Source organism: Octopus sinensis, unplaced genomic scaffold (assembly GCF_006345805.1).
Source record: "Octopus sinensis unplaced genomic scaffold, ASM634580v1 Contig12324, whole genome shotgun sequence".
Lineage (NCBI taxonomy): Eukaryota > Metazoa > Mollusca > Cephalopoda > Octopoda > Octopodidae > Octopus > Octopus sinensis.
Genome location: NW_021832592.1, coordinates 72,337 through 96,739, shown reverse-complemented (window position 1 = coordinate 96,739; position 24,403 = coordinate 72,337). Strand labels below are relative to the sequence as shown.

The 24,403-nt window shown below is 38.5% G+C and overlaps 1 protein-coding gene across 5 annotated transcripts in view; it reads left to right on the top strand.

Moving 5' to 3' along the window:
- Positions 1-16,142: 16,142 nt before the first annotated feature.
- LOC115229283 overlaps positions 16,143-24,403 on the top strand; it is a 32,056-nt gene continuing 23,795 nt past the window's right edge. For 3 of the 5 annotated variants that reach the window (XR_004997300.1, XR_004997299.1, XM_036499161.1), the window contains exon 1: positions 16,143-16,736. Coding sequence is in view for 2 of the 5 variants with exons in the window: in XM_036499161.1 (XP_036355054.1) it covers positions 16,534-16,736 (203 nt within the window). In the remaining 3 variants the exon portion in view is untranslated. The remainder of the gene's footprint in view (positions 16,737-24,403) is intronic. The other 2 variants (XR_004997298.1, XM_029799662.2) reach the window with 2 other exon arrangements.

Genomic DNA, 24,403 nt, shown 5'->3' with positions numbered 1-24,403 from the left:
ATTGCTTGCGCGGACTCATACGACAAACAACATCAGCAATGTCGTTGATTGTCCTCCAACGATCCTTATACACAAGCTGCTGAATTTTTTCCACACTCCCGGGTGTGACGCTCGTGGCAGGTGTTCTTCTGAATTTGAAGCGCCTGTACACTTGAAATATTGTGTACGACACATTGCCTCATCGCCGTAAGCTTGTCGAAGCATGCTCATTGTCTTTGCAGCAGACTTCCTAAGTTTGATGAAAAATTTCACGTTGGTTCTTTGTTGCTGGTCATAACAAAAGCGCAGACTACAGCCAACACGTGACCACAAAAACACAAATTTTACAACTTGCGAAGTAAACACAGAGATGTCACTCGGCACCCTACCTCATGACGGTCACTGCTAGCTCTCACTGTGAATGCAACCGTGTGCTGCCATCTGTTGGCGCGCTGCAGAACTAGTCCGGGAGCGTTTTGATACCACCTCGTATTTACAATGCTATCCGCAAGAAAGATTGCCTTCATGTATACATCAAAGGCATATCAGAACTAGCAGGTATTCACACCTTTAAAAGCAATGATTACTTGTGGAACACCCCCCCACCCACCAATGAAAATATCAGTTCGGTGCAAACTTAACAGACCTGATGTTGTTCTGTGGGACAGGGAACAAAAGACATACACTGTTGTAGAAGTCAGTTGCCCAGCGGACGTGAATGTATAATCAAAAGACCAGGAAAAAGAGAACATTTCTGGCGAATTAATGCGGAACTTGCAGCTCTTGTGTCCCGACTATCAAATCTCATTCGTTTCTATCATAATAGGTGGATTAGGTTATGTATCAGCAAATTTTCACAAAAATCTAGAAGTATTCGGTTTCACAGAGAAAGAGCAAAAGAAACTGACGCACATTTTCCAAATCAAATTTATTAGTGACGCAATGAATATTTCTAAAATATTCAAACAATTTTCCCTCTGAGATTCTTATGTGAATAGATTCGCACATTTGGAACTATGCATCGACAGTACTACTAACAACCAAGCGCAACGACATATTTACAAACATCAAGATTTCTCTTAACTCAAAAAGTCTTGAGCTCTCTCAAAAAGAAATTAAATAAAATTCAAAGCAAAGACATAGATAGATAGATAGATAGATAGATAGATAGATAGATAGATAGATAGATAGATAGATAGATAGATAGATAGATAGGTACATACATACATACATACATACATACATACATACATACATACATACATACATACAGACAAACTCATTCTTGCAAAAGTAAGGCTACAAAAGTGCATCGCAATAGCTGTGGCAACTTCGGGCATACCTGCTACTCTGCTCCCTAGTGGTAGGACTGCACACTCTACGTTTAAGCTTCTCCTTAATCTCGCAAGTTCACCAACGCCTGTTTGCAACATTTCAAAGACGTCGGACAACGGGTAATTGTTCTCACAATGCCGCCTGATTGTTTGGGATGAATGCACAATGGCTCACAAGGCATCGGATGGAACTTTGCGAGACATAAAGGAAAACCACGAACCGATGGGGTGTGTCACTGTCTTGCTATCTGGGGACTTTAGGCAAACATTGCCAGTGATTCCGAAAGGCAAAAGGGCGGATGAAGTAACGGCGTGTCTTAAGTTTTCACTTCTATGGGGTCATGTTGTTACTTTAAGGTTAGAATCCAGTATGAGAGCGCGCCTCCATGAGGACCTCTTGTCCGAAGATTTTGCGAGGGACATTCATCTTGGCAATGGTGAAGTTCCAGAAGACGAAAATGAAGATGTTAACATAAGTAACATTTTCACAATAGTCAGTACTATCCAGAGTTTTCAGGATCAGGTCTTCCCAGTCCTAAGTCCACAACGGAGATCTAGATTGGCATTGCCAAAGAGCCACTTTGGCTCCTAAAAACGTTGCGATCAGTTCAATCAACAACAGCCTCTTACAGCGTTTGCCTGGTGACATGACAGTCTATAAGTCAGTAGACACCATTCCCAATCAGGATGTAGTTGATTATCCCACTGAATTTTTGAATTCCTTGGAGCCTTCAGGTGTTACCTCCACATATTCTTAGTCTTAAAGCAGGTAGCCCTGTTATGCTGATAAGGAATTTAAATCCACCGACGTTGGGCAACGGTACACGTCTTGTTATAACAAAATTACTTCCCAATGTCATTGAAGCAACGATTATGACTGTCTGTGGTAAAGGTCAAGACGTCTTCATACTGCGAATTGCCCTTGTGCCTTCAGCTGCTTACTTACCATTCACATTCCGCAGAGTGCAGTTTCCAATTAGACTCAGTTACGCCATGTCTATTAATAAGTCTCAGGGACAATTTCTGTCTGTTGTTGGACTTTACTTAGCCGAACCGTGCTCTTCATGCGGTCAACTGTACGTTTGCTGCTCAAGAGAGGGTTTTAGGAACAGTTTACATGCCTTCATCTCCCAGGGGAAAACTAAAAATGTTGTTTATAAGGAAGATTTGTAGACTTGCCGTACTGGTGCTATATTTCAGTCCTACATTATTGCTGTTATAACTTTTGTTGCTTTATCATTTCATTTGATTGTTGTCGTAATATTACACGTGCGGTTCCCTTAAAGAGTTACTTAGATGTTAGTCTTGCCATAAAGCGTGAAAGGTGCTTAACGGAGTGGGTGTTAATCGCTTTATTAGTTTCTTAGCCTTTTCGAACTAATGCACCCGGACAACGTCGAGTACGCCTGCTACTATGTTATAAAGTAAATGGACAGATTTAAAAGATCGAGACAAAGAGGAAACTAATATTGTTTCTCAAGAGAATTTTGGTTGAATGAAGAAGTTTAATACCAATGCTCTCTGTTGCATTTCTTAGCGCAGTTTGTCAGGAATCGCAGATAGCGGAGCATCCAGATACCTTTGAATACATTTACATCCACTCCCCGTAGCGTTTTCAGTTTCTTTGATGAGATATTGATAATCTGTGGGCTGTTGATCCTTAAGTTATTACAGTATGTAGTCCTGCTATATTTGGCACTATACTTGTATATCGTGTTGTTCCTATTCTAGTGGTAGTTCTTCAAAGTTCTTTAACGTATGGATCACTACATATCTTTCTAGTTCTCTGCCCGAGAAGGTGAATTTTATCGCTTTCAGCCTCTTCCAGTACCTTAGTTATAGCACTGTAACGATCTTCTGGTAGCATAATTTCTAGTGGTGTGGAATAGATCAAACGTCTGACAAGGATTGTTCTTCACAAAACAAGCACAGCTTCCGACTCTCACGGCCTGATATCAAAATCCACCCCAGCAACCTTTAGCACATCGTTGCCATCTCAGTAATGTGTTTGTAGATTTATAGCGAATAGCTCGTAATTTTCAGGCTTTAAATTGCATATTATTTACTTCGGCCTTCTTGTAGACTGGATTAAGTTAATGCCGCGGTTGTCTGGCATGATCAGAATACTTCATTACCTGTAAAACTTTTATATCATTGGCATAGATTGTGAGAAAGTATGTCTGAGTTGTGTTCGATAGAATATCCCTAAGACATTTCCCTATGGGACTCCTTTCAAGATCAGGGAGGGCTGTACTAGTTGCATCCGTCTGACTACAACCTTTAAAAAAAATTTCTTGAGCCACACGACTAATCTCCAAAATATTTCCAATGTCATGTAGTTTCTAACACACCGACCATTCTAAAGTCGAGTTATATAAAATCTATAAGGAGAATATTCCACAATAAAACTAAGGATGTTTCCGTACAAAGTAATTGTAAAGGGAAAGGCTTTACTCTTCAGATAACCGGTGTTGATAAACTATATTCCAGCAACATAAATGAATCGATTTTAATTCTCTTCATATTACAAGTTGTCTAATCAAAATGATTATTTTTCAATTAAATCTATTACTTCTATACACCTAGTCTGCTTAGATTGCATAACTATGCAAAGCTATTTATGTAAATGACTGAATGAACAATTTTATAATACTACTTTAGTAGTTTGTAAGCACTTTTTTTTAATAGTTTGTGAAGGCAGTTTCTAGGTTAGCGCATTAAATCCACGAAGGGCGATAATTTGCTTAAGGGAGGTAACTACTACACTATGCATTGATTTTTCTCCCCTTAGTTTCTATACTTGAAGTTGTCTTTTGCTTTTTTCTGTTTTTTTTTTTTTTTTGCATTCTAAATGTTTGTTACATTCTTAAGCAATTATTGATTGAACAGAATTTGATAGTCAGTGGTACTTGTTACACTGAACTATAGAAACTAAGATATGACTTTATTAATGCTATAAGTAAAATTTCAGGAAAACTTAAAATGATATCAAACATTGACCAAATTTCTTTTTCCTCTGGTTTTTTTTTTTTTCTCTCTCATTGAATTTATTTTGACCATTGTTGCCTTATGAATTAAATAAGTTCGCGGCCACTTACTTAGTGTTTACAAGTCGAATAACATCGCCTCTCACTTATTATTCATTATCTAAGCAATTCCATTTTTCTATGTATATTTAACATTTGAGACATTGAAATGCTAAAGGAGGGTCAAATAGGTAATGAGAGAAAAAAATAATAGTCGACGATAATATTTTCTTTATTGTTTCAATAAGTAGGCAAGACCATTCCAGACAAGTGTAAGTTGTGCTGTGCAAAGAAAAAAAATGTTCACACTATGATTTGTCGAACCGTAAGCGAACCAATTTCCAAGTAAATATGCATAAATATGCATAGGCTCAGGTGTGGCTGTGTGGTAAGTAGCTTGCTTACCAACCAAACGGTTCCGGGTTCAGTCCCACTGCGTGGCACCTTGGGCAAGTGTCTTCTACTATAGCCTCGGGCCGACCAAAGCCTTGGGAGTGGATTTGGTAGACGGAAACTGAAAGAAGCCTGTCGTGTATATGTATATATATATATATATATATATATATATATATATATATATATATATATATATATATATATATATGTATGTATATATATATGTATATATATATATATAATATATATATATATATATATATATATATATATATATATATATATATATATATTATGTGTGTGTTTGTGTGTCTGTGTTTGTCTTCCCAACATCGCTCGACAACCGATGCTGGTGTGTTCATGTCCCCGTAACTTAGCGGTTCGGCAATAAGAGACCGATAGAATAAGTACTAGGCCTTACAACGAATACGTCCTGGGGTCGATTTGCTCGACTAAAGGCGGTGCTCCAGCATGGCCGCAGTCAAATGACTGAAACAAGTAAAAGAGTAAAGAGTAAATATATATTTGTCACCAAATAGAAAACACCCTACAATTTGCTCGGGAAACTGTTGTATAGATTTGAGGAAGGAAGGAAGTAGAAAGGAAGGATAAATCAGCTACTAAATCAATGAGTTCTTTCTTGAGCACGGAACGAAATTTCAATTGTTAAATGATTGGTTGGTGTCATATATGTTCACAGCATTTGTTACTAAGTCAAAGCCGATAGGAAGCGTCGATGCTTCCTAGGGCTAAACAGCGGTGGTGTAATTCCCATACGGGACTGTCACGTTATGTTGACAGTATACAACCACTCTATCGCTCCACCACCGCTCATGTCTCTTTGAGACATTTAGAAATTTAATATTTCTAATAAATAATGAACTTATTGTATACAGTGCTCAGATGCAATTCATCAGAAAAGAAAAAGTAACCAAAACTTAATGAACAGTATAAGAATAAAGAAGTGAACAGTGAATAAGTCTGATTGTACGCTTCTGAACAGTTTCCAGGAGATTGACATGCCGAGCAAGATAGGAGTTCAATGTTATAGAGAATGGGTAATTATCAACGTCATTTTTCAGAAGCATTAGTAGCAAGGTGTGTTTGTTTGTTTGTTTGTTTGTGTGTGTGTGTGTGTGTGTGTGTGTATATAAGTGTGTGCTCGCGCGCGCGTGTGTGTGTGTTAGTGAGTATTAGTTTAGTAATCTATAGTCGCGCTTGTTGTTCTCGTTTCTTATCTGCAGATCAAATTTTTCGAGCAAACATGTGACCAAAGATAATCATACAATTACTTTTAGATATGTACTTTGTGTCTAAAAGGAGATTCAACTGCAATTTGTTGTTATCGTCATCGTTGTCATAGTTTTTGTAGTTGATATTACAACTATAATGTATAATGTTTCGCTTCCCTGCAAATACATTTACTAAAAGTAATTTTAGAAGCGTGAGAGAAATTAAATCACTTCCTTTTTTGTTTTGAAGACCGAATGTTTTAATATATTTTGCCTTTGTTGTTACAACGCTTCTTTCTTCCTATATTTACTAAGTCCATTTCACTGTCAACACCAATTAACTACATTTCTCTTTCTCTAATAAAGGGAGGACAAAGCCTGTGCCTCTTTATAACATTTCTCATGGTTGTATACACCATGAGGAAATGAGGGAACAATATTCAAGTCTAGGATTTACAACAGATATATTACTTACTAGTAATTTACACTGAAGCGCAACAAAAAATCGAGATTTTATCAAATGTCATTTTTATGTTAAATTCTTAAAATTTATTCCAGGGGTGTAAGTGTAAATTTTCCAAGACATGCTGATTTATGGCTGAGATCCAAATTCAGGTAACCTCTCATCTTTCCCTGAAACAAGACACCGAAACGCAGCTGCGTTGAATGCCGTAGGTGGCAGACGCAATCAATTGTCATGGAAACCGATATGCACGCGCATCTCATGGAGGTTATCGGTATAAAAATCAAAATGAACTGCGTTCCAGGCATTCGTAATTTCTGCGTAAAAGAACAATCGTTGGGTGGTTTAATTTGTTGAAGGCTTCTGGCCAGGTACGTCGAACTACTAAAATTGTTACTATTATTGTTAATTTGTTGCATTTTTTCAAAAACACATAGCTTGTTCAGCAAGCTTGAGTTTTTTTTTTTTTTTTTTTTTTTTGTATTTTCCCCCATTCGGGATGGAAAGTAGGATGCCGGAGATCAACAACGAGAAGGAACGAGCAGAAAGCTACGCGTCGGTGGCTGGTAAACAGAACAAGACAGTATCACAGTTGAAAATGAGCGAAATTAAAATCCTCCATATTAATGTAAGTGAATGTTTCCATTATACAGAAAGAGAGGGGTCGAAAGTGAAGTTGACTCCCTCGGAGAAATTAACCAAAAATGTGAAAAGAAAAAGAGTAACGTATGGAAGTTTGCGTTTCCTCCGAAAGAAGATTGAAGTGGATCCGGAGGAGGTCATTGAAAAATGTATCGAACCAAGGAAAGATGTCATCTCCTGCTACACCCGTGGTAGGACGTACGGTACCGTGGAGGTAAAATTTGCCACTATAGAGGTGGCAGAGAAGCGCACCACTGTACCAATAAGATCAGAAGAATGGCTGCTCCTTCCAACCTACCTAGGGAAGCGAGTCGCTAGGGTAAGGGTTGGCAGGATTCTGCCAGAGATAGAAGCGGTATGGACTGCAGAAGCCATACTTTCGGGAACAAAAGAAAACCCAATAATTGCGCAGGCAACGCGGTCTCAGCAATTGAATTGCTGGGGTTATGACCTGGAATTAGTTGTCCAGCCCACCCAGACACACTTGAGCGGAATTCCGGAAGTGATTGAGTTACTGGAAAAAATTTGGAGGGGAGACCTCCAACTTCTTATGGCTGTGGCCAGAAGGGGCACATCTTTTTGATGTGCCCCCAAAAGGAACAAGAACCAAAGAATGTCAAGATCCTGACCAAGCTCGAAAACGTGGAGGTGGTGGAAGGGACTCAAGGTGCGACTGAAACGGATTTTCTTGAAGGTCGCCCATAAGAATAGCTGAACAAAGTAAATTTCGCCGCTGCAGATGGTATACTGAGAAAACTCTTAATGTGGGACCCGAAATTTTAAACAAGCATAAATAGGTGTTTCAGAGAGAGGGGCATGAATTGAAAGCCACCCTCCAAAGTGAATGTATAGAAAGCACTACCAAAAAACAATTATGTTCAAAAGTCTAGTAATTAAGGAGAAAAAAACTAGAAATAGCATCGAAAGAAGTGGAGAAATATCTACAGCCTATTTGGTTTGACATTACTTTTGTGACAATAGGCAAGAGATTTGCAACAATCATTGTGCATTTCAAAAGTGAGGAAAAAGCCAGGTAACACCCCATCAAACCCTTAAAAACACCCGATGTAGTGCTGCTACCAACCTACCTAGTAAGGCGCACTTCCAAAATAACGGTGGAAGAAATTTCTCCCGAGAAAAATGTTACCCGGCCTTGTGCAACACTCATCATAGGCTTAGAGGATAAAATATCGATCCTCGAAGCCACAAAAATCGAGCCAGAGGCTCGAAATAGTCATTCAAGCAGCATCTCATCACTAGATTGGAGAGGAGGCCAAGTTACGTGTGATGGTCGAGGGGAGGAGGCCTCGCTGCTTTAAATGTCCCTCCCCTCCCCAAACCTCCGAACCAACGACCACAGCTGATACAAAGGATCCATCCATACAGGAAAACACTACCCCAAAAACCGAAAATAAGGAAACTAAAATACATAGGGCTACTGTAACGCACAAAAAATTAAAAAGGAGAAACACCCAACCCACCCACTCTAGCCCCAGCACCAACAAAAGAAAATCTCCCCCAGCGGACACAAACGATTTTCAAATAGTCCACCCCAACTCCAACACTAACAAAAAGTAGCCAAATCTATCGCTCTCAGTCCTGAAAAGGAACTTCCCCTCCCCTTCTTCCCAACAGCAGCCGAGTTCAACTTAATGGCAATAAATGCGAAGAATTATTTTTTGGCAGTAGAAGTGCAAGATATACCATCTACAGAACCCTATAAAGAACATTACACCATCCTACCAGAGGGGATTCAAATTTATTCCATAGACTGGATAAATTACAATATGTTGTGCTCCCGATTCCCCAACGATATAGGCCCTCTCAGAAAGGACTTTTGTACGTCCATGTACGAGGGCCTAACCAAAGAATCCCCGCAAGACTATACTGAGAAGGGATTATAATCCTTTCTCTAACAAAGGTAAGACATTTTATGGATATACTCACTGTAGGATATTTAAATGTACGTGGCCTGGGGTCAGACTGGAAGCAAGGTCACTTCCTTAATGACATCAGGTTACATACATTGGATGTGATAGCGGCCACGGAAACCAGACTGAGTGGGATGTGAGCCTTTATCCCCACTCCTGAACGGTTACGAGAAATTTATTTCTCCATGCCAACCAGTGGGAGGGAGTGATGTCACAATTCCACTCAGGAAAAATCTGGCTTTCGAGATTAGAACAATTTTTATTGACCGGGAAGGCAAGTTGGTTGTCCTTGGTGTGACGATCACTAGTGGTAAAACATTCAGGCTGGTAGGTATCTACACCTGCTTCAGGACTAGACAGTCTGACTAATTTAGAAGCCAAGAAAATCTAATAAGCTCGTCTCATACTTTAGTATTTTTAGGTGACTCTATCACAATCTGCGATGCATGCGCAGATTGTGTTGACTCGAATCCAAATAGAAAGGGTAACCCATGCTTCACCGCTCTGCTCAGTCGCTTTCAGCTGACAGACCAGTAAAGACTAGAATTTCCGGGCGCTCCAGTGTGGATATGGACGAACAGCAACGGATCTTCTAGATCTTATCTAAATAAGATTATAGTTAGACATAAGGATAAGAATATAGCTAGTTGTCCACAGTTCCACTATGTCAGATACAGCGATCACAAGCTTGTGTCCTGTACGCTTGTCTTAGACAGGATATGTAGACAAGGACTCGGCTACAAGAAACTCAACAGGTCTCTTTTGATCTGTGAGGAGTATAGGAACCGGATTAGTCAGCTAGTGAAGAGGGCTCTGACAGATGCCATTATTAACAATAAATGGTGGCGTGCCCTCAAAAGAGCCATTAAGTCTGAGTCCTATTTAGTAAGGAATTAGCAAATTAGAAGAACAGAGTAGAAAGGGACTTAGTTAAGGCCCTAAAAGGAGCATTGCGGACTGGCAGTGCATCCAAAGTACTGGCCGCGAGATTGACGCTCAACCAACACCACGATACTAAACACGAAGGGTGCATTATCAGAGCTAGGCTTCGTACAATTGGACGAGAGGGATCAACGCTGCGAGAGGGGCTCGTGTCGTAGAAGCCCAACACGGTAATGATACCAAAATAAGGTCTATGACGAACAAACACGGGCAATTGGTAAACGAACCAGAGATGTGCAAGGTTTTTTACGAGCATTTCGGCCAGCTTTTTGGGATGGGCGATGGACCGGAGCGCAAGATGGACCCTACGGATTTCCTCACCGGTTTGCCGCATCTTTCGGTGCAGGAAGCGGAATGCTGTAAAAAGCTGATCACAGCTGCGGACGTAGAGTATGCTTTGTCGGATTGTCGTGGAGAGAGGTTATCAGGATTGGATGGTCTTCCCTACGAATTTTATTACAGCATGCCAGAATTATTTGGGCATTTACATTTTCACCAATTGGCAGTAGAATAGGTTCATGCCCAAACCTTTGATCCGGGGAATGGTGACACTGCTAAGGAAGGACCCAGACAAAGGGGATCTAGTGAATAACTTTCGGCCCATCACTCCGCTGAACGCAGAGTTGAAGATTTTGGCCAAGGTATTAGCAAACACATTGGTGCGGGTCGTGGGTGGAATCGTCAGGGAGGCGCAAACTTGTGCTATCCCCAGCGGTCCATACACGATATTCTCCATCTTATACGCTATACCTTAGAGCGGGTTAATAAGGTACCTGGCAAGGATGGGGCACTGGTCCATTTAGACCAAGCTAAAGCTTTCGATAGGATCGGTATCTGGTGACGGTTCTCGCGGCAGTCGGGTTGGGCCCGATCTTTCGCAGTTGGATCATAGAGTTTTACAGCAACAATCACTCGATCGATCGGGTGAACGGTTTCTTTTCAGAACCGTTCTCTATCAAGCGCTCGGTTCGTCAAAGATGTCTGCTCTCCCCACTTCTGTATGTACTGGCTCTCAAGCCCTTTCTGCGGAAGTTGGAGTGTATGAGTGGCTTCCTGCGAAATCTAGGTTGCAGAAGATCAGTGACGGCGTACATGGATGACATCACCATCATTGTATCTAAGGCGAGACACCTACAGTGGGTAGCTGAAGCCGTTAAAAAATACGAGGTGGTGGCAGTAGCAATAATTAACCGGGAAAAGTCGGCCGGCTTGCAGCTCAGCACTTGGAGAGGCAAGTCATTGCCGTCCAAGAGCGTCGTGGGACGTTGGACAGACAGTCCGGTGAACAAGCTAGGGGTCTGGTTTGGGCCAGACCTCCAGTTAAAGAAAACTTGGAGCGAGATCACGAGCAGGATAGCCCATCTAACCCAGATCTGGTCTGGACGATGGCTATCCCTGAAAGGGAGGGCAGAGGTCGCAAATGTGTTTATCGCATCTGTGATCACCTACCGCTTAACCGTCCTGTCTCGTCTCGATTCGTGGCTAAGCAAGTTGGAACGATTGTTCTTCCGCTTCTTGTGGAAGGGCAAAGGACCTTTTGTAAGGCGCTCTATCTGTTGCCAACAACCGCTAAAGGGTGGGCTAGGGATACATTGGCTGATGATGCGCAAGCACGAGCTGAGACTAAGGCATCTTTGGCTTTACCTGGATGGTGAACGGGTGTGGGCTCCGTTCGTCAAACTGTTGCTTCCTATGTTCACTAGTTTTAGTGAACTAGAACCATGGATCAAAAGTAGACCAAAGTTGGGTGCTTGGCAGACCGAGTGTCGTAAGGCACTCCTGCTCCTCTGCCGCACGGACATGGGCGTTGCTGGTAGCATGGGTTTCACCTCGTCATTCTATAGAGGGTTGGTAGATGCCAAGTGTGATGACGCCCTGGGAGAAACCCTAGGCTTTGACGATGGCCAGCCTGTTCCGAAGGACATTCGGGCCGGGACCCTTGGACAACTTCCAGAGGTCCCTAACCTGGCAATGTTGCTAAGGAGCCTTACCAGTCCACGATAACTCGCAAGGCACGGAGCCTTATGCTAACCCGCCTGCCCAAGATGTGGGCGGGAAGTGAAACTGTTCCACACGCATTTGGCAGTGTTCGAGGATTACAGAGCTGTGGGTTTACGTCGAACGACTGCTGTCACGTCTGGGAAGAGTACAGCTGTCGTCCGAGTCAGTTATAAAGATTGTTCTTCCCACTCACTGAACAGAGAAGATAAGGTGTGTTTTCTCGTAGTGGTCTCTATAGCGAAAAAGGCTATATGGAAGACACGAACGAAAGGATTGGTGACAGGTATCTTCATCTCTTTGTTTTCCTTCTACGAAGGAAAATACGGTTAGAGTGGAGGTGTCATCGGATATGTATGGTAAAAGATGGAAGCAAGTGGTATACATGTTGGGAATGAAAGATCCTGCGTGTGTGTATAACGGGTAAATCAAAATGTCCAGTGGAGGAACGTGTCTTGCGGGGTCGTAACTGTCCGCACCACTTCATTGTACTCTTGTATTGTTTGTTTTTCATTCGTCTTATTATCATAAATTTTTAATTCTTCATTTCTATGTATTTGCATACGCTTCCCGACCCCGTGTTCATGTTGTATCGTTCCCTCTATGTTTGGCCCTCGTAGCTTGAATAAAATTAATTCGTAATTTGAATGCTGAGTTTGACGTATTACAAGTTGCTGGTTATATTAATTGGTATTTTAACTGTTGAATTTGCTGTTTTTCCATTTGTCATGTATTTAAAAAAAACACTTGATTTTACTGTGTTTGACAGAATTGTGAACCTTTCTCCTCCTTGTGTGAAGGGGGAAATTATCATTGTTTTTATGGCGTGTTTATACCCAAAATTATTAGTTGAAAAATGAGTACTTCTTCTGAACCAATTTTGATCATGCCTATTGAAGAAGAATCGAACCAAGAAATAACAAAGTTACAAATTTTGCAGGGGCAGCTGATGTAAACAAACTCATCAAGTATAAAGGACTGATTCAAAGAGAATGGCACGAAGTGAAAGTGGCTCCTCCCAGTGAAGTGATGCACAACGCGTCCGTTATACTATTGCATATAAATCGTTTATTGTTAATAGCAAGAAATTGGATATGGCGTCGAAAGACGCTGTGGAGATACGCCTGAAGCCGGCATGGCAATATGTCACCTACTTGCCCAGGTGCAAGAGATGTGCAACTATCAAGGTGAGGTTCAAAACTGAAGAAAAGGCCGGGCAACATTCCACGGCCTCCCTGAAATCTGCAGAGGTGGTCCTCCTACTCACATACCTTGGACGACGCACTTCCAGGATAAGAGTAAGAGAAATCCCTCCAAAGGTGGATGTTGCCTGGTTGGTGGCGGCACTTGTGATGGGCCTGGAGGATAAAATTTCCATCCTCCAGGCAACCAAAATAGAGCAACAAAACTGGCTAGGACAAGGGCTAGAGATATTGATACAAGCTGCCCCTGCTGACTTAGAGCAAATTGTGTAGACTATACAAGTGGGAGATGAGACCAGGCTTCGGGTGATAGTCGAGGGGTGGAAGCCCACATGCTACAAATGTGGTCAAAAGGGCCACATAAGAGCAGAGTGCAGGCTTCCCCACCATCCGAGAAAGATTCGGCTCCTCCACCTTCTGGAAAAGATACTGCACCCTCAACGACAGCTGAGGCAGCTCCTTAAGCAGACATCAAAATTAGAAGCAGAGACACCAGTTGATAGCTTCCGTTACCTAGGTGACCAAGTCAGTAGCGGGGATGGATGCTCTGAGAGTGTAGCTGCTAAAATAAGAATAGCCTGGGCAAAGTTTAGAGAGCTTCCACCTCTGCTTGTGACAAAGGGCCTCTCGCTCAGAGTAAACGGTAGACTGTATGATGCATGTGTGCGAACAGCCATGCTACATGGCAGTGAAACATGGGCCGTGACTGCTGAAGACATGCGTAAGCTTGCAAGAAATAAAGCTAGTATGCTCTGCTGGATGTGTAATGCCAGTGTACATTACATGACATAGTGTAAGCACTCTGAGAGAAAAGTTGGACATAAGACGCATCAGATGTGGTGTGCAAGAGAGACGATTGTGTTGGTATGGTCGTGTGTTGCTTATGGATGAGAACAGCTGTGTAAAAAGTGTCACACCCTAGCAGTAGAGGGAACCTGTGAAAGTGACAGACCCAGGAAAACCTGGGAGGAGGTGGTGAAGCACGACCTTCGAACGTTGGGCCTCACGAGGGCGTTGACAAGTGACCGAGACCTTTGGGGATATGCTGTGCTCGAGAAGATCCGGCAAGTGAGACCGTAACCGTGGCCTATTCCAGTGCAGCATAACCGGCCCATCTAAGAGTACCCTTCCATCATTGGGCAAAAAAACTGCGCTTGCGAAGACCTGTTGAGTCAAGTAAAGTCATTCTTATGAACGATGACAGTACCGCCTGATTGGCACCCTTGCCGGTGACACGTAAAAAGCACCATTCGAGCGTGATCGTTGCTAGTGCCGCCTGATTCGCTTCCGTACCGGTGGAACGTAAAAAGCACCATTCGAGCGTGGTCGTTGCCTCGTGCCGGTGGCACGTAAAAAGCACCACTACACTCTCGGAGTCGTTGGCGTTAGGAGGAGCATCCAGCTATAGAAACTCTCCCAAATCAGATTGGAGCCAAGTGCAGTCTTCTGACTTGCCAGCCCTCAGTCAAACTGTCCAACCCATGCCAGCATGGAAAGCGGACATTAAACGACGACGATGATGATGATGATGATGATGATAATTCATATATCCTTTTATAATTTTTTCCTTGTGTTTATAATTTATAAATAATTTTTTACAAGGTTTTTTTAAAAATAAAGTCACTGCGTATGGACATCTTTATTTTAGTATATTTTTTAAGTATGCAATACTCATTAAATGTTTACATGCCCAGATCGGTTTAGCTATTGCTTCCACTTGTACTCCCTTATACATTTAGTATACCTCTAATTCAATTACCTCTTATATTCGATTCCATATTTTCAATATCTTATACTTATCCACTTGTAATAAAGAAAATAGTCCTTGTTATTGCTTTGATATATACTATGTAATCCTACTCACATGAAAATTTATTTTAGTTATACATTCATAGTAGAATGGTTTTATCCTGACCATCTTAATAGTATGCTTAGAAAATGTCTTAATAGTTTTTCTTGTGTATTAAAGAATTCCATTATTAGGTTTTAAGTTTAATTTCTATCACTCTTCTCTATAGTGATTTAAATTTTCTCAATTTAATATGATAATTTGCTAAGTTATGAATCACTACCTCCTGTATCCCTCAATTCTAATTTCCACCCTTAAAACTTATCTCTTATCTCTTATTACTTATCTCTTTTGTTTTTCATTATATTCCCCTTTATTTGATAAACTAAGTAATTAACGACCACCCCTATCCTTCCTTCTTTTAGTTACCATCTCTTCCCCATCAGTCATTCCCTTACTAGCAACTCTGCAACATGTCCCTTTATGTAGATAAAGCTAGATATATGGTTCCAGTACAATGAGGGTCTAGAAGATTGTCTGACATTAATTGATTTATCACCATCAACTAGAATAAAGTTAACAACTCCCAATGGATTTAATTCAAAAATAGTTGAAGACTACATCTAAATATAAATAACTACATTACCATTCTTTTATCTTGACCCCCACTATTTTTCCTCTGCTACTCTCTAAATTAGAGGCAGGCTTAATAAGATATGAATTATTTTCTCAACTCATTCTGCTACAGATATAACACAAGGAAACAACGTAATTATTTTAGTTTCTGTTATTGATGTAAATTTGTTGAAAATGGTTTATCCTTTATGTTTGAAATCTATATGGTCATCTGCATCTGAAGAGAATATTTCTTTCAAATTGATATAGCGTTTTCATTCATCAATTAAATGGAGCCACTTGCAACAGCCATAATGTATTTACAATCCTTCTCTCCCCCTCCCTCCCTCTCTCTCTCTCTCTCTATCTCTCTATATATACACACACACACACGCACATATATGTGTGTAAGTATATAGACATACATATTGAGAGAGTGAAAGATACAGCAGAGAGAGAGAGAGAGAATGAAAGAAAGAAAGAAAGAAAGAAAGAAAGAAAGAAAGAAAAAATAAAGAAAGAAAGAAAGAAAGAAAGAATGACAAAGAGAGTTACATTGTTGGATATGTAGATACGTGGCAAAGATCATTTTTATGCAAACTATTCATACACCAGCTAAAAATATGTGTATGGCCGCTTACGAAATACACTTAATGTTGATAAGCTAATATGTGTATAAGAGAGGTCTGGGTTTTCCGATTTTCTATATTATAGATACGACTGCTTTCAAATTACATACAAGTTACAATTCACTCGAGCGTGACTTAAAATGTTAGCTAAGTAAGGAAGTAGGTTAGGTACATTTTACTTTTCACTAAATACTGTTAGTAATGACAACATTTTCTTTTATCTATTTCATGTCACTACCTTACTCATATTTTCCATAATAACAAACAACAAGCATTAAGTTGCCCTGAAGTACATAAGATTTGAAATCTCTTTCTTACTATTTTATCTACGAAATTGTTGCTGGAGAACAAAACGATGTCTCACTATTCGATCTGCTTAATTATACTGTATATTTTACATGGTATCCTACAAGTATCGTGCTATAGCAATGGACATAATTTAAGAACAAAATCAATATCAGCAGGTGGAAAATGTCTAAAAAATGATAGCTGTTCATGTACTTTCGAAAATGGTACAGAAATTAATCTACATTTTCTTGATACTAAACCAAGACCAAGGTAACGCACTTTTTTATATTTTATGACAACTACGTATATTATTACTTCACTTAAGTTGTTAAAACGAATAGTTCTGTGTGAAGCTAGTTTGCTACGTGAGGTATAATACTATTTTTGTAATCGAATTGATCTCTGTCTAATATAATTGCACGAGGCACAATAACTTAAACCATAACTAGATATGTGTTTTAACGATACAAATTTTTAAAGATGAACACAGCAATCATAACACAGGTCTGATCCCTGAAACAGCACTCTGAGCAATAATCATCAGAAGGGACTTCGATGCAATCGGCTTCCCGTCACAACGAGAGCCAGTAGGTCTTGATCACTGGGATGGTGAGTGCCTCGACATAGTGACCCTCTTCCATACGAGGGAGGCAGATCCTTATTCTTATCCGCAATACACTGCTACACATTTTCCGTCTCCAACCTTGCTGCATCGGTGTCAACCCAGCTACCGACACCCTTAACCACAGAGGAGAGAAGATATATAAGGGGCCTGACTGTGTTTGTACTAGTCGCCATTGAGTACGTAGGTGTTCTTGAACCCTACACTGCTGATTTCCTCCGTAAAATAGGGATAATAGCAGCTCTTCTGAGAAATAAGACCTGCGTGGAGGGGTGGTTGTTGTGTTGCAGCAAGTGTCGCAGGCCGTTCTTCCCAACAACGCCTTTGCAATTGTGTCTGCAAGGTGCGACTGAACATACCATTTGAACTGGGCTGTACAATCTGTTACTTTCACCACATCCTCAATCATTTGTGACTGAATTCGCTCCACCCACCTTTCTTCTTTTTTTATTTCCTTGTTGAAGTAACTCTGGGATCTTTCTCCACAATTTAATCTTTTTCTTCCTTTTCTTTTCTTCCTATAAAAATTTATGGTTAATAAAAGTTTGTTCGCCCCACCCTCAGGAGAAAAAAAACACAGACAAGTAAATTTTATGAAAACTGACTGAATGTCAAGTGGACTTCCTGACTGATAAACGTACATGCATACATACATAAAACCTACACACATACTTATATGAATCTATATCTATCTATCTATCTATCTATCTATCTATCTATCTATCTATCTATCTATCTATCTATCTATCTATCTATCTATCTATCTAGACAGACAGACAGACAGACAGACAGACCGACGACAGACAGATATATATATATATATATATATATATATATATATATAACGGGAAGCTTTATGAAAATAAACAAAAGACGAAGGCAGGTGGAAAACAAACGAACAATTGTATAGTATGGCGCTCAGGAAATATAAATAAAACAAGTCTTTAACGTTTCGAGCCTACGCTCTTCAACAGAAAGATACACAGAGAGAGAAACACAGAAAGAAGGAGAGAAAAAAATGCGTGCAGTAGCTAACGAATCAACATGGCGATCTGATTTCGGCCAGAGGTCAAAGATCAAACATGAGACGCGAGAGCGAAATAAGGGGAGATAATAGGGTTGATAAAAGGGTTGAGGGACCAGCTAAAAGTGCGTGGGAGGGGTCTGGATGTGTGTATGTATAGGGTTGGTGTATGTATTAGTATGTATAAGGGTGTGTGTGTGTGTGTGTGTGTGTGTATGAGAGAGTATTAGTGCGTAGGATTGGTCTGGACGTGCGTATGTATGGGGTTGGTGTATGTATTAGTATGTATTAGTATGTATTAGTACGTATTGGTATGTATAGGTGTGTGTGTGTGTGTGAGAGAGAGTATAAGTGCGTATGCGGGGTCTGGACGTGTGTATGTATAGGGTTGGTGTAAGTATTAGTATGTACTAGTATGTATTAGTACGTATTAGTATGTATTAGTTGGTGTGTGTATTAGTATGGCACATCATATGTGATGTGATGTGTAAAGTCATGTGGTGTAGTGAGGAGAAGAGGGGGAGGGGGAGAAGGGGGGGAAGGGGAGGGGGAGAGGGGAGGAGAAGGGGGAAAGGAGAGGATGGGGGAGAGGAAGGGGAGGAGGGGGATGAAGGAGGAAAAGGGGAGAGGGGGAGAGAGAAGGGGAGAGAGAAGGGGAGAGAGGGAGTGAGGGAGCAGAGGGAAGGGGAGAGGGAGGGAGAAAGAGGGAAGAAGGGAAGGGGAGTGGGGGTGAAAGGATGAAGGACTGAAGAAGTAGGTCGGGGGGAGAAAGGATAGGTGAGGAGGGAGGAGAGGGGGGTTAGATGAGGAGGGGGGGAGAGTTGAGACCAAATGGCGTATAAGAGCGAAGAGAGAAGATTATATATATATATATAATATATATATATAGATAGATAGATAGATAGATAGATAGATAGATAGATAGATAGATAGATAGGTAGATAGATAGATAGATGGCCAAATTTACTAAATGTTACCTTACTTATAGGACCAGACATGGCTGTGATGTTAAAAAGTTCGTTTCACAACCACGTGATTTCAGGTACAGAGCCACTGTGTGGCATCTTCAATTATAACTATGTAGGACCAGTGATATAAATATATATATATATATATATATTATATATAATATATATAATATAGAGAGAGAGAGAGAGAGAGAGAGAGAGAAAGACATTTCTATACATATGTGTGTGTATGTAATTATATATAGGTATGTCATATTTTCCGTTTGTTGTCTTTTTATTTAATCCTGATAATCGCACTCATTTATGTTTAACCCATCTGTAGAAATATTCTTGAAATATTTTTGTGCCACTCTGTCTTTCCTTTACTCTGCTTCTTTTAATTTCTCTTCTCTCTCTCTCTCTCTCTCTCTCTCTCTCTCTCTCTCACCCTCCTCCGACTATCACATAACCCATCACGACTTATGCCGGTGTTATTCAGCCGCATTGATCAATGCTCAAAGGGGTTTTATATACTTGAGTTTATATACATGTTTCTTTTCTCAGCCATGGATTAAGTCAATTGCTTATACTGCAAGCAGCAAGGATTTTAACTGAGGTTCACTCCACCGTCTATATGTTGATTGTCCAAAGTAAATGTATCCGTCTATTACACTTCCATACAGAACCATAAGTTACAGAATGATTTTCAGTCTTTAAGTGTTGCAGATGTTTTTAATAAGGATTATGACACTTTTGATGATTCCCCCTTTTGTAATTGCAGCGTTTTCCTGATAGCGCTGACATTTCACAAATTCAACTAAAAATCAATCACGTTTTGTGTATCAGAAAATGGTAGAATTTGACTCAGAACATTTTATTCTTTTATTCTTTTACTAGTTTCAGGCATATTTGATGGAAGCCATACTGGAGCATTGCTTTAAAGGGGTTTAGTCGAACAAATTGGCCACAGAACTTATTTTTAAAGTCTAGTATTTATTTTATCATTCCCCTTTGCCCAACCGCTAAATTACAGAGATGTAAACACACCAACAACGGTTCTCAAGCAGTGGTGGTGGAGGGGAGAAACACACACACATATGTATATGTATATATATATATATATATATATATATATATATATATATAGAAAATAGTAAAAAGTGAAAAAACTACAGAAGGCTTAAAAGTTAAAAAATATATATATTTGCGTCAATATGTCTGAAGAATATTAAAAATTTTTTTTTTCCTTACAATGACATAGTTTAGAAGAAAGCCCGGTTTCGTGTTTAGCTTTTCAAATTTCTTACGACGTTATGTTTATGTTGAATAGAGTTATCGTTATGTTTATGTTTAAAAGAGTTCTAAATAAGGGGAGGTAGTTTTTTCACTTTTTACTATTTTCTATATACTCAACCACGTGCTTTCACAAACCAACTTTCTTATCTATATATATATATATTATATTATATATATATATATATATATATATATATATATATATGTATATATATAATATATATATATATATAATATATATATATATATATATATATATATATATATATATATATAATATATATATATATAAGTATATATATATATATATGTATATATATGTATGTATATATACGGTACAAGCAATTAAGATTCAAGTGAGTTCTGTTGAATTCACATGAATATGGTACTTAACTTGGATGCACCAGAAATCTATATGGTGTTAACCATACGACAATGCAGGGTGATTATAAATAGGAAAAAAGCAACAAGAATGGATCAATATTTCGGTACAATTGTTTCGTACGAAGCCATCTTTATTTAGGCTACAAAAATTACAGTAAATATAAGTGACCCGTACTCATCAGCCGAAAAAACATCTGAGATCTCCAAACATCAAAGGGAGTGATGTTACACTCGTGAAACATCATGGAAAGTTCTATAAAAGTGAGATTTAGATAACAAATGGACTTCTAAAAGTTCTTTTAGTATTGCACAGTCATATATCAGGTTTTAAAGAATTTTTTAAAACCTCTTAGTTTTCCAGAAAGTGAAGATGAAAGTGAAGATGTAAATCCATCCATATTGGAGAAAGTTTGATTCCTGGAGATATGATGAGATGTATCGTACTCACAGAATATGTATTTATCCATATATAGTTCATAGTAAAGTGTGATTCAAGCTGTGTGAAGATATTTTGGATACATTTGTGAGAGTTTCTCAAAACTGCTATGTTAGAATCCGAAAAAGTTGTAGGAGGGTCAGTGAAGCGTAGAGACAGTCATATAGTGGAGACGAACTGACTGATATAGAAATCTGCAAGAATCACAGAGCTTAAAGGAGGAATGTTAAATTTGACCACCTACTGTTGTTAATTGCTATATAAAGAGGAAATTGGAAGGTGAAAAAGGGGGGGGGTCAAAGGTTGTTTCTATGGGATAACATCTTAGCGTATTTAGTGCAATATTCGAACGGAGATCATTTAATTTATTTCTTTATTTATTAATGTTACTATTAATACATTGCCAGGTTATGGGAATACAATAAGAGGTCAGAAGAAAGGAAATAGAGTTATTTTTCATAATGAAAAACCGTTATATTATAGATCTGGGATTAGCAACATTTATTAGTAGTATAGAAAAGACCTAAGAAGTCTAATTAACCAATTTTCTATAATTAGGTTTACTTAAACTAGACTAAAAATTAGAAAGAATAATTTAAATTATCTACATAGTCTAATAGAATGAGAGTTTCTAATCAACTAATTTATATCTATAAGTATCACCTAGTACAGTTAGAGAGAGAATATAACCATAGCTAATGAGATCGTAGCTTTCTAATTAAATATATAATATATATATGTAAGAGTATTGCTTTATTCAAAGTGATTTTTATATACTGTTATCATTTAAAATATTTAAGAATCTTAATCCTAGCGTGGATACAAGAAGGACCCAATTCTATCCGGTATTCAATAAAATATCATTTTTTCTATTCATTAGTATTTCAAATGTTTCCATGGAGCAAAGTTGACAACCAACTCTGCTATTTTTATAAGGTATCGCTCTTCTAACTAGTTCCCAATTAAGGTTATACTTAATATTATTGTTTTTTAGTTCCCAGATTTTACTTGAAAGAGTGGTGCTATCAGCTTTATGACGTAATTTGAAAGAAGAGAGATGGTTACTAAGGCGTTTTTCAAAATTTATAGTACATCCTAAATAGGTAAATTTGTTATTATCTGTGGTGCATTTGTAGATTACGTTATTTAACCCGCATAGACCAGGCGCCGGGCATTTTGATCTAATTCTACAGTTACACCTAGGGGGATTATAATTCGATGTGGAATTACTCGAGGATAGAAGTCTCATATTACTGTTACTCAAAACATTATGAGTATATTTTTCGTTATTTTGGTTACTGCTGCTATCTTAAATAGAGTTATCGTTATTGTAGTTGATGTTATTATCTAAAGTAGTATTATCATTTATCGGTATTCCTACACTATCATTTGATTCTATAACCCTACCATCATTACTAATATTGTTGATGTTGTTACTATTGTTGCCAGTATTAGTTTCTAAATGTATAGTGTTATTTTAGATATCATTGTTGCCTTCATTCTCGGTATTTTCACTCTTGGTATTATTCGTATTATTAACATAATTGTTCCTATTTGTGTTATTATTATTACTAGCAATTCTATAGCTATTGGTTATACTTATGTTATGATATTCATTATTATTATTGTGGCTATTATTAATTTCAGTAATGTTACTACAATTTCTATTTGTATTTTTATTGCTATTATTAAAATTTTTCCTGGCTAGTTTAATTTTATTATTATTGATCTTGGTTATTAAAGTGGACATATTTGGGAGGGTTGAATAAGAAATTCTGACAGTTATTTTAGAAATAATTTTATGATATCTATGAGAGGATGGGAAGTTCTTTCTAGAATTATTTTGAATCTACTCTGAATATCTGATAAAACCGCACAGTTGAAAGGGCTATTCAGCCACATTATGTCCTTCTTATTAAATTTCCTAGAATTAGAATTGGGGTTATTTGAATCGTTCCTACTCTCACCAGAGTCGTTGTATTTATTAATGTTCTTATTTGCATGTTTCTTAGTTTTATCAAAGTTTATCTTATCCGTATTACCTGTTCTCTGTTCAATGTTCTTATTATTATTCTTATTTTCATTAGGATATTTTGTCATCGTAAATCTACTTCTACTATTATTTCTGGCGTAATCTCTATTGTTGTTTACGTGGCAATTGTTACTTTTTTTTTATTAGGGATATGTAAGTTCTTTTCATCAATGTTACTAATTGTATGCTTCTTAGTTTTATCTAAAATTATCTTATCAGAGTTACCTATGTTTTGGTCTATGTTCTTATCCTTGTTCTTATTAGCATTTAGATTAGATGTCACATTAAATCTACTTCTACGTCTATTATCGGCGCGATCCCTACGTGTTGTTTACGTGGTTATTGCTACTTCTATTATTATGAATTTGTAAGCTCTCTTTATCAATAAAGGTAATTTTTTGGTTGTATCCTGCCCTAGATAACACCGCATTATAATGCTCCGAATGAGAGTTAAATATATCAAAATTGGATGATATTTGGATATTCTTACGGAAATATTTCTAATCAAAGATTAATTAGATTTGGGGGATGATTTGATAATTTATTTACGTAACTAGTGATTTCACCTTCTTTTCTAAATGGGCAATGTAGCTTAGAGTTAAGGTCTAATGTAATATCTAGAAAATTGACTATTTTAGTGCCTGGTTCATAGGTTATGCTAAGGTTGAAATCTTTAAAGAACATATTAATTTTCTTTTTGATCCTTTAAATGTTCAATTTATTATTACTAGGGACAAATTAAATTACCTCCGTTCGAATATTGCACTAAATACGCTAAGATGTTTTCCTATAGAAACAACCTTTCACCCCCCCTTTTCACCTTCCAATTTCCTCTTTATATAGCAATTAACAACAGTAGGTGGTCAAATTTAACATTCCTCCTTTAAGCTCTGTGATTCTTGCAGATTTCTATATCAGTCAGTTCGTCTCCACTATATGACTGTCTCTACGCTTCACTGACCCTCCTACAACTTTTTCGGATTCTAACATAGCAGTTTTAAGAAACTCTCACAAATGTATCCAAAATATCTTCACACAGCTTGAATCACACTTTACTATGAACTATATATGGATAAATACATATTCTGTGAGTACGATACCTCTCATCATGTCTCCAGGAATCAAACTTTCATCTTCACTTTCTGGAAAACTAAGAGGTTTTAAAAAATTCTTTAAAACCTGATATATGACTGTGC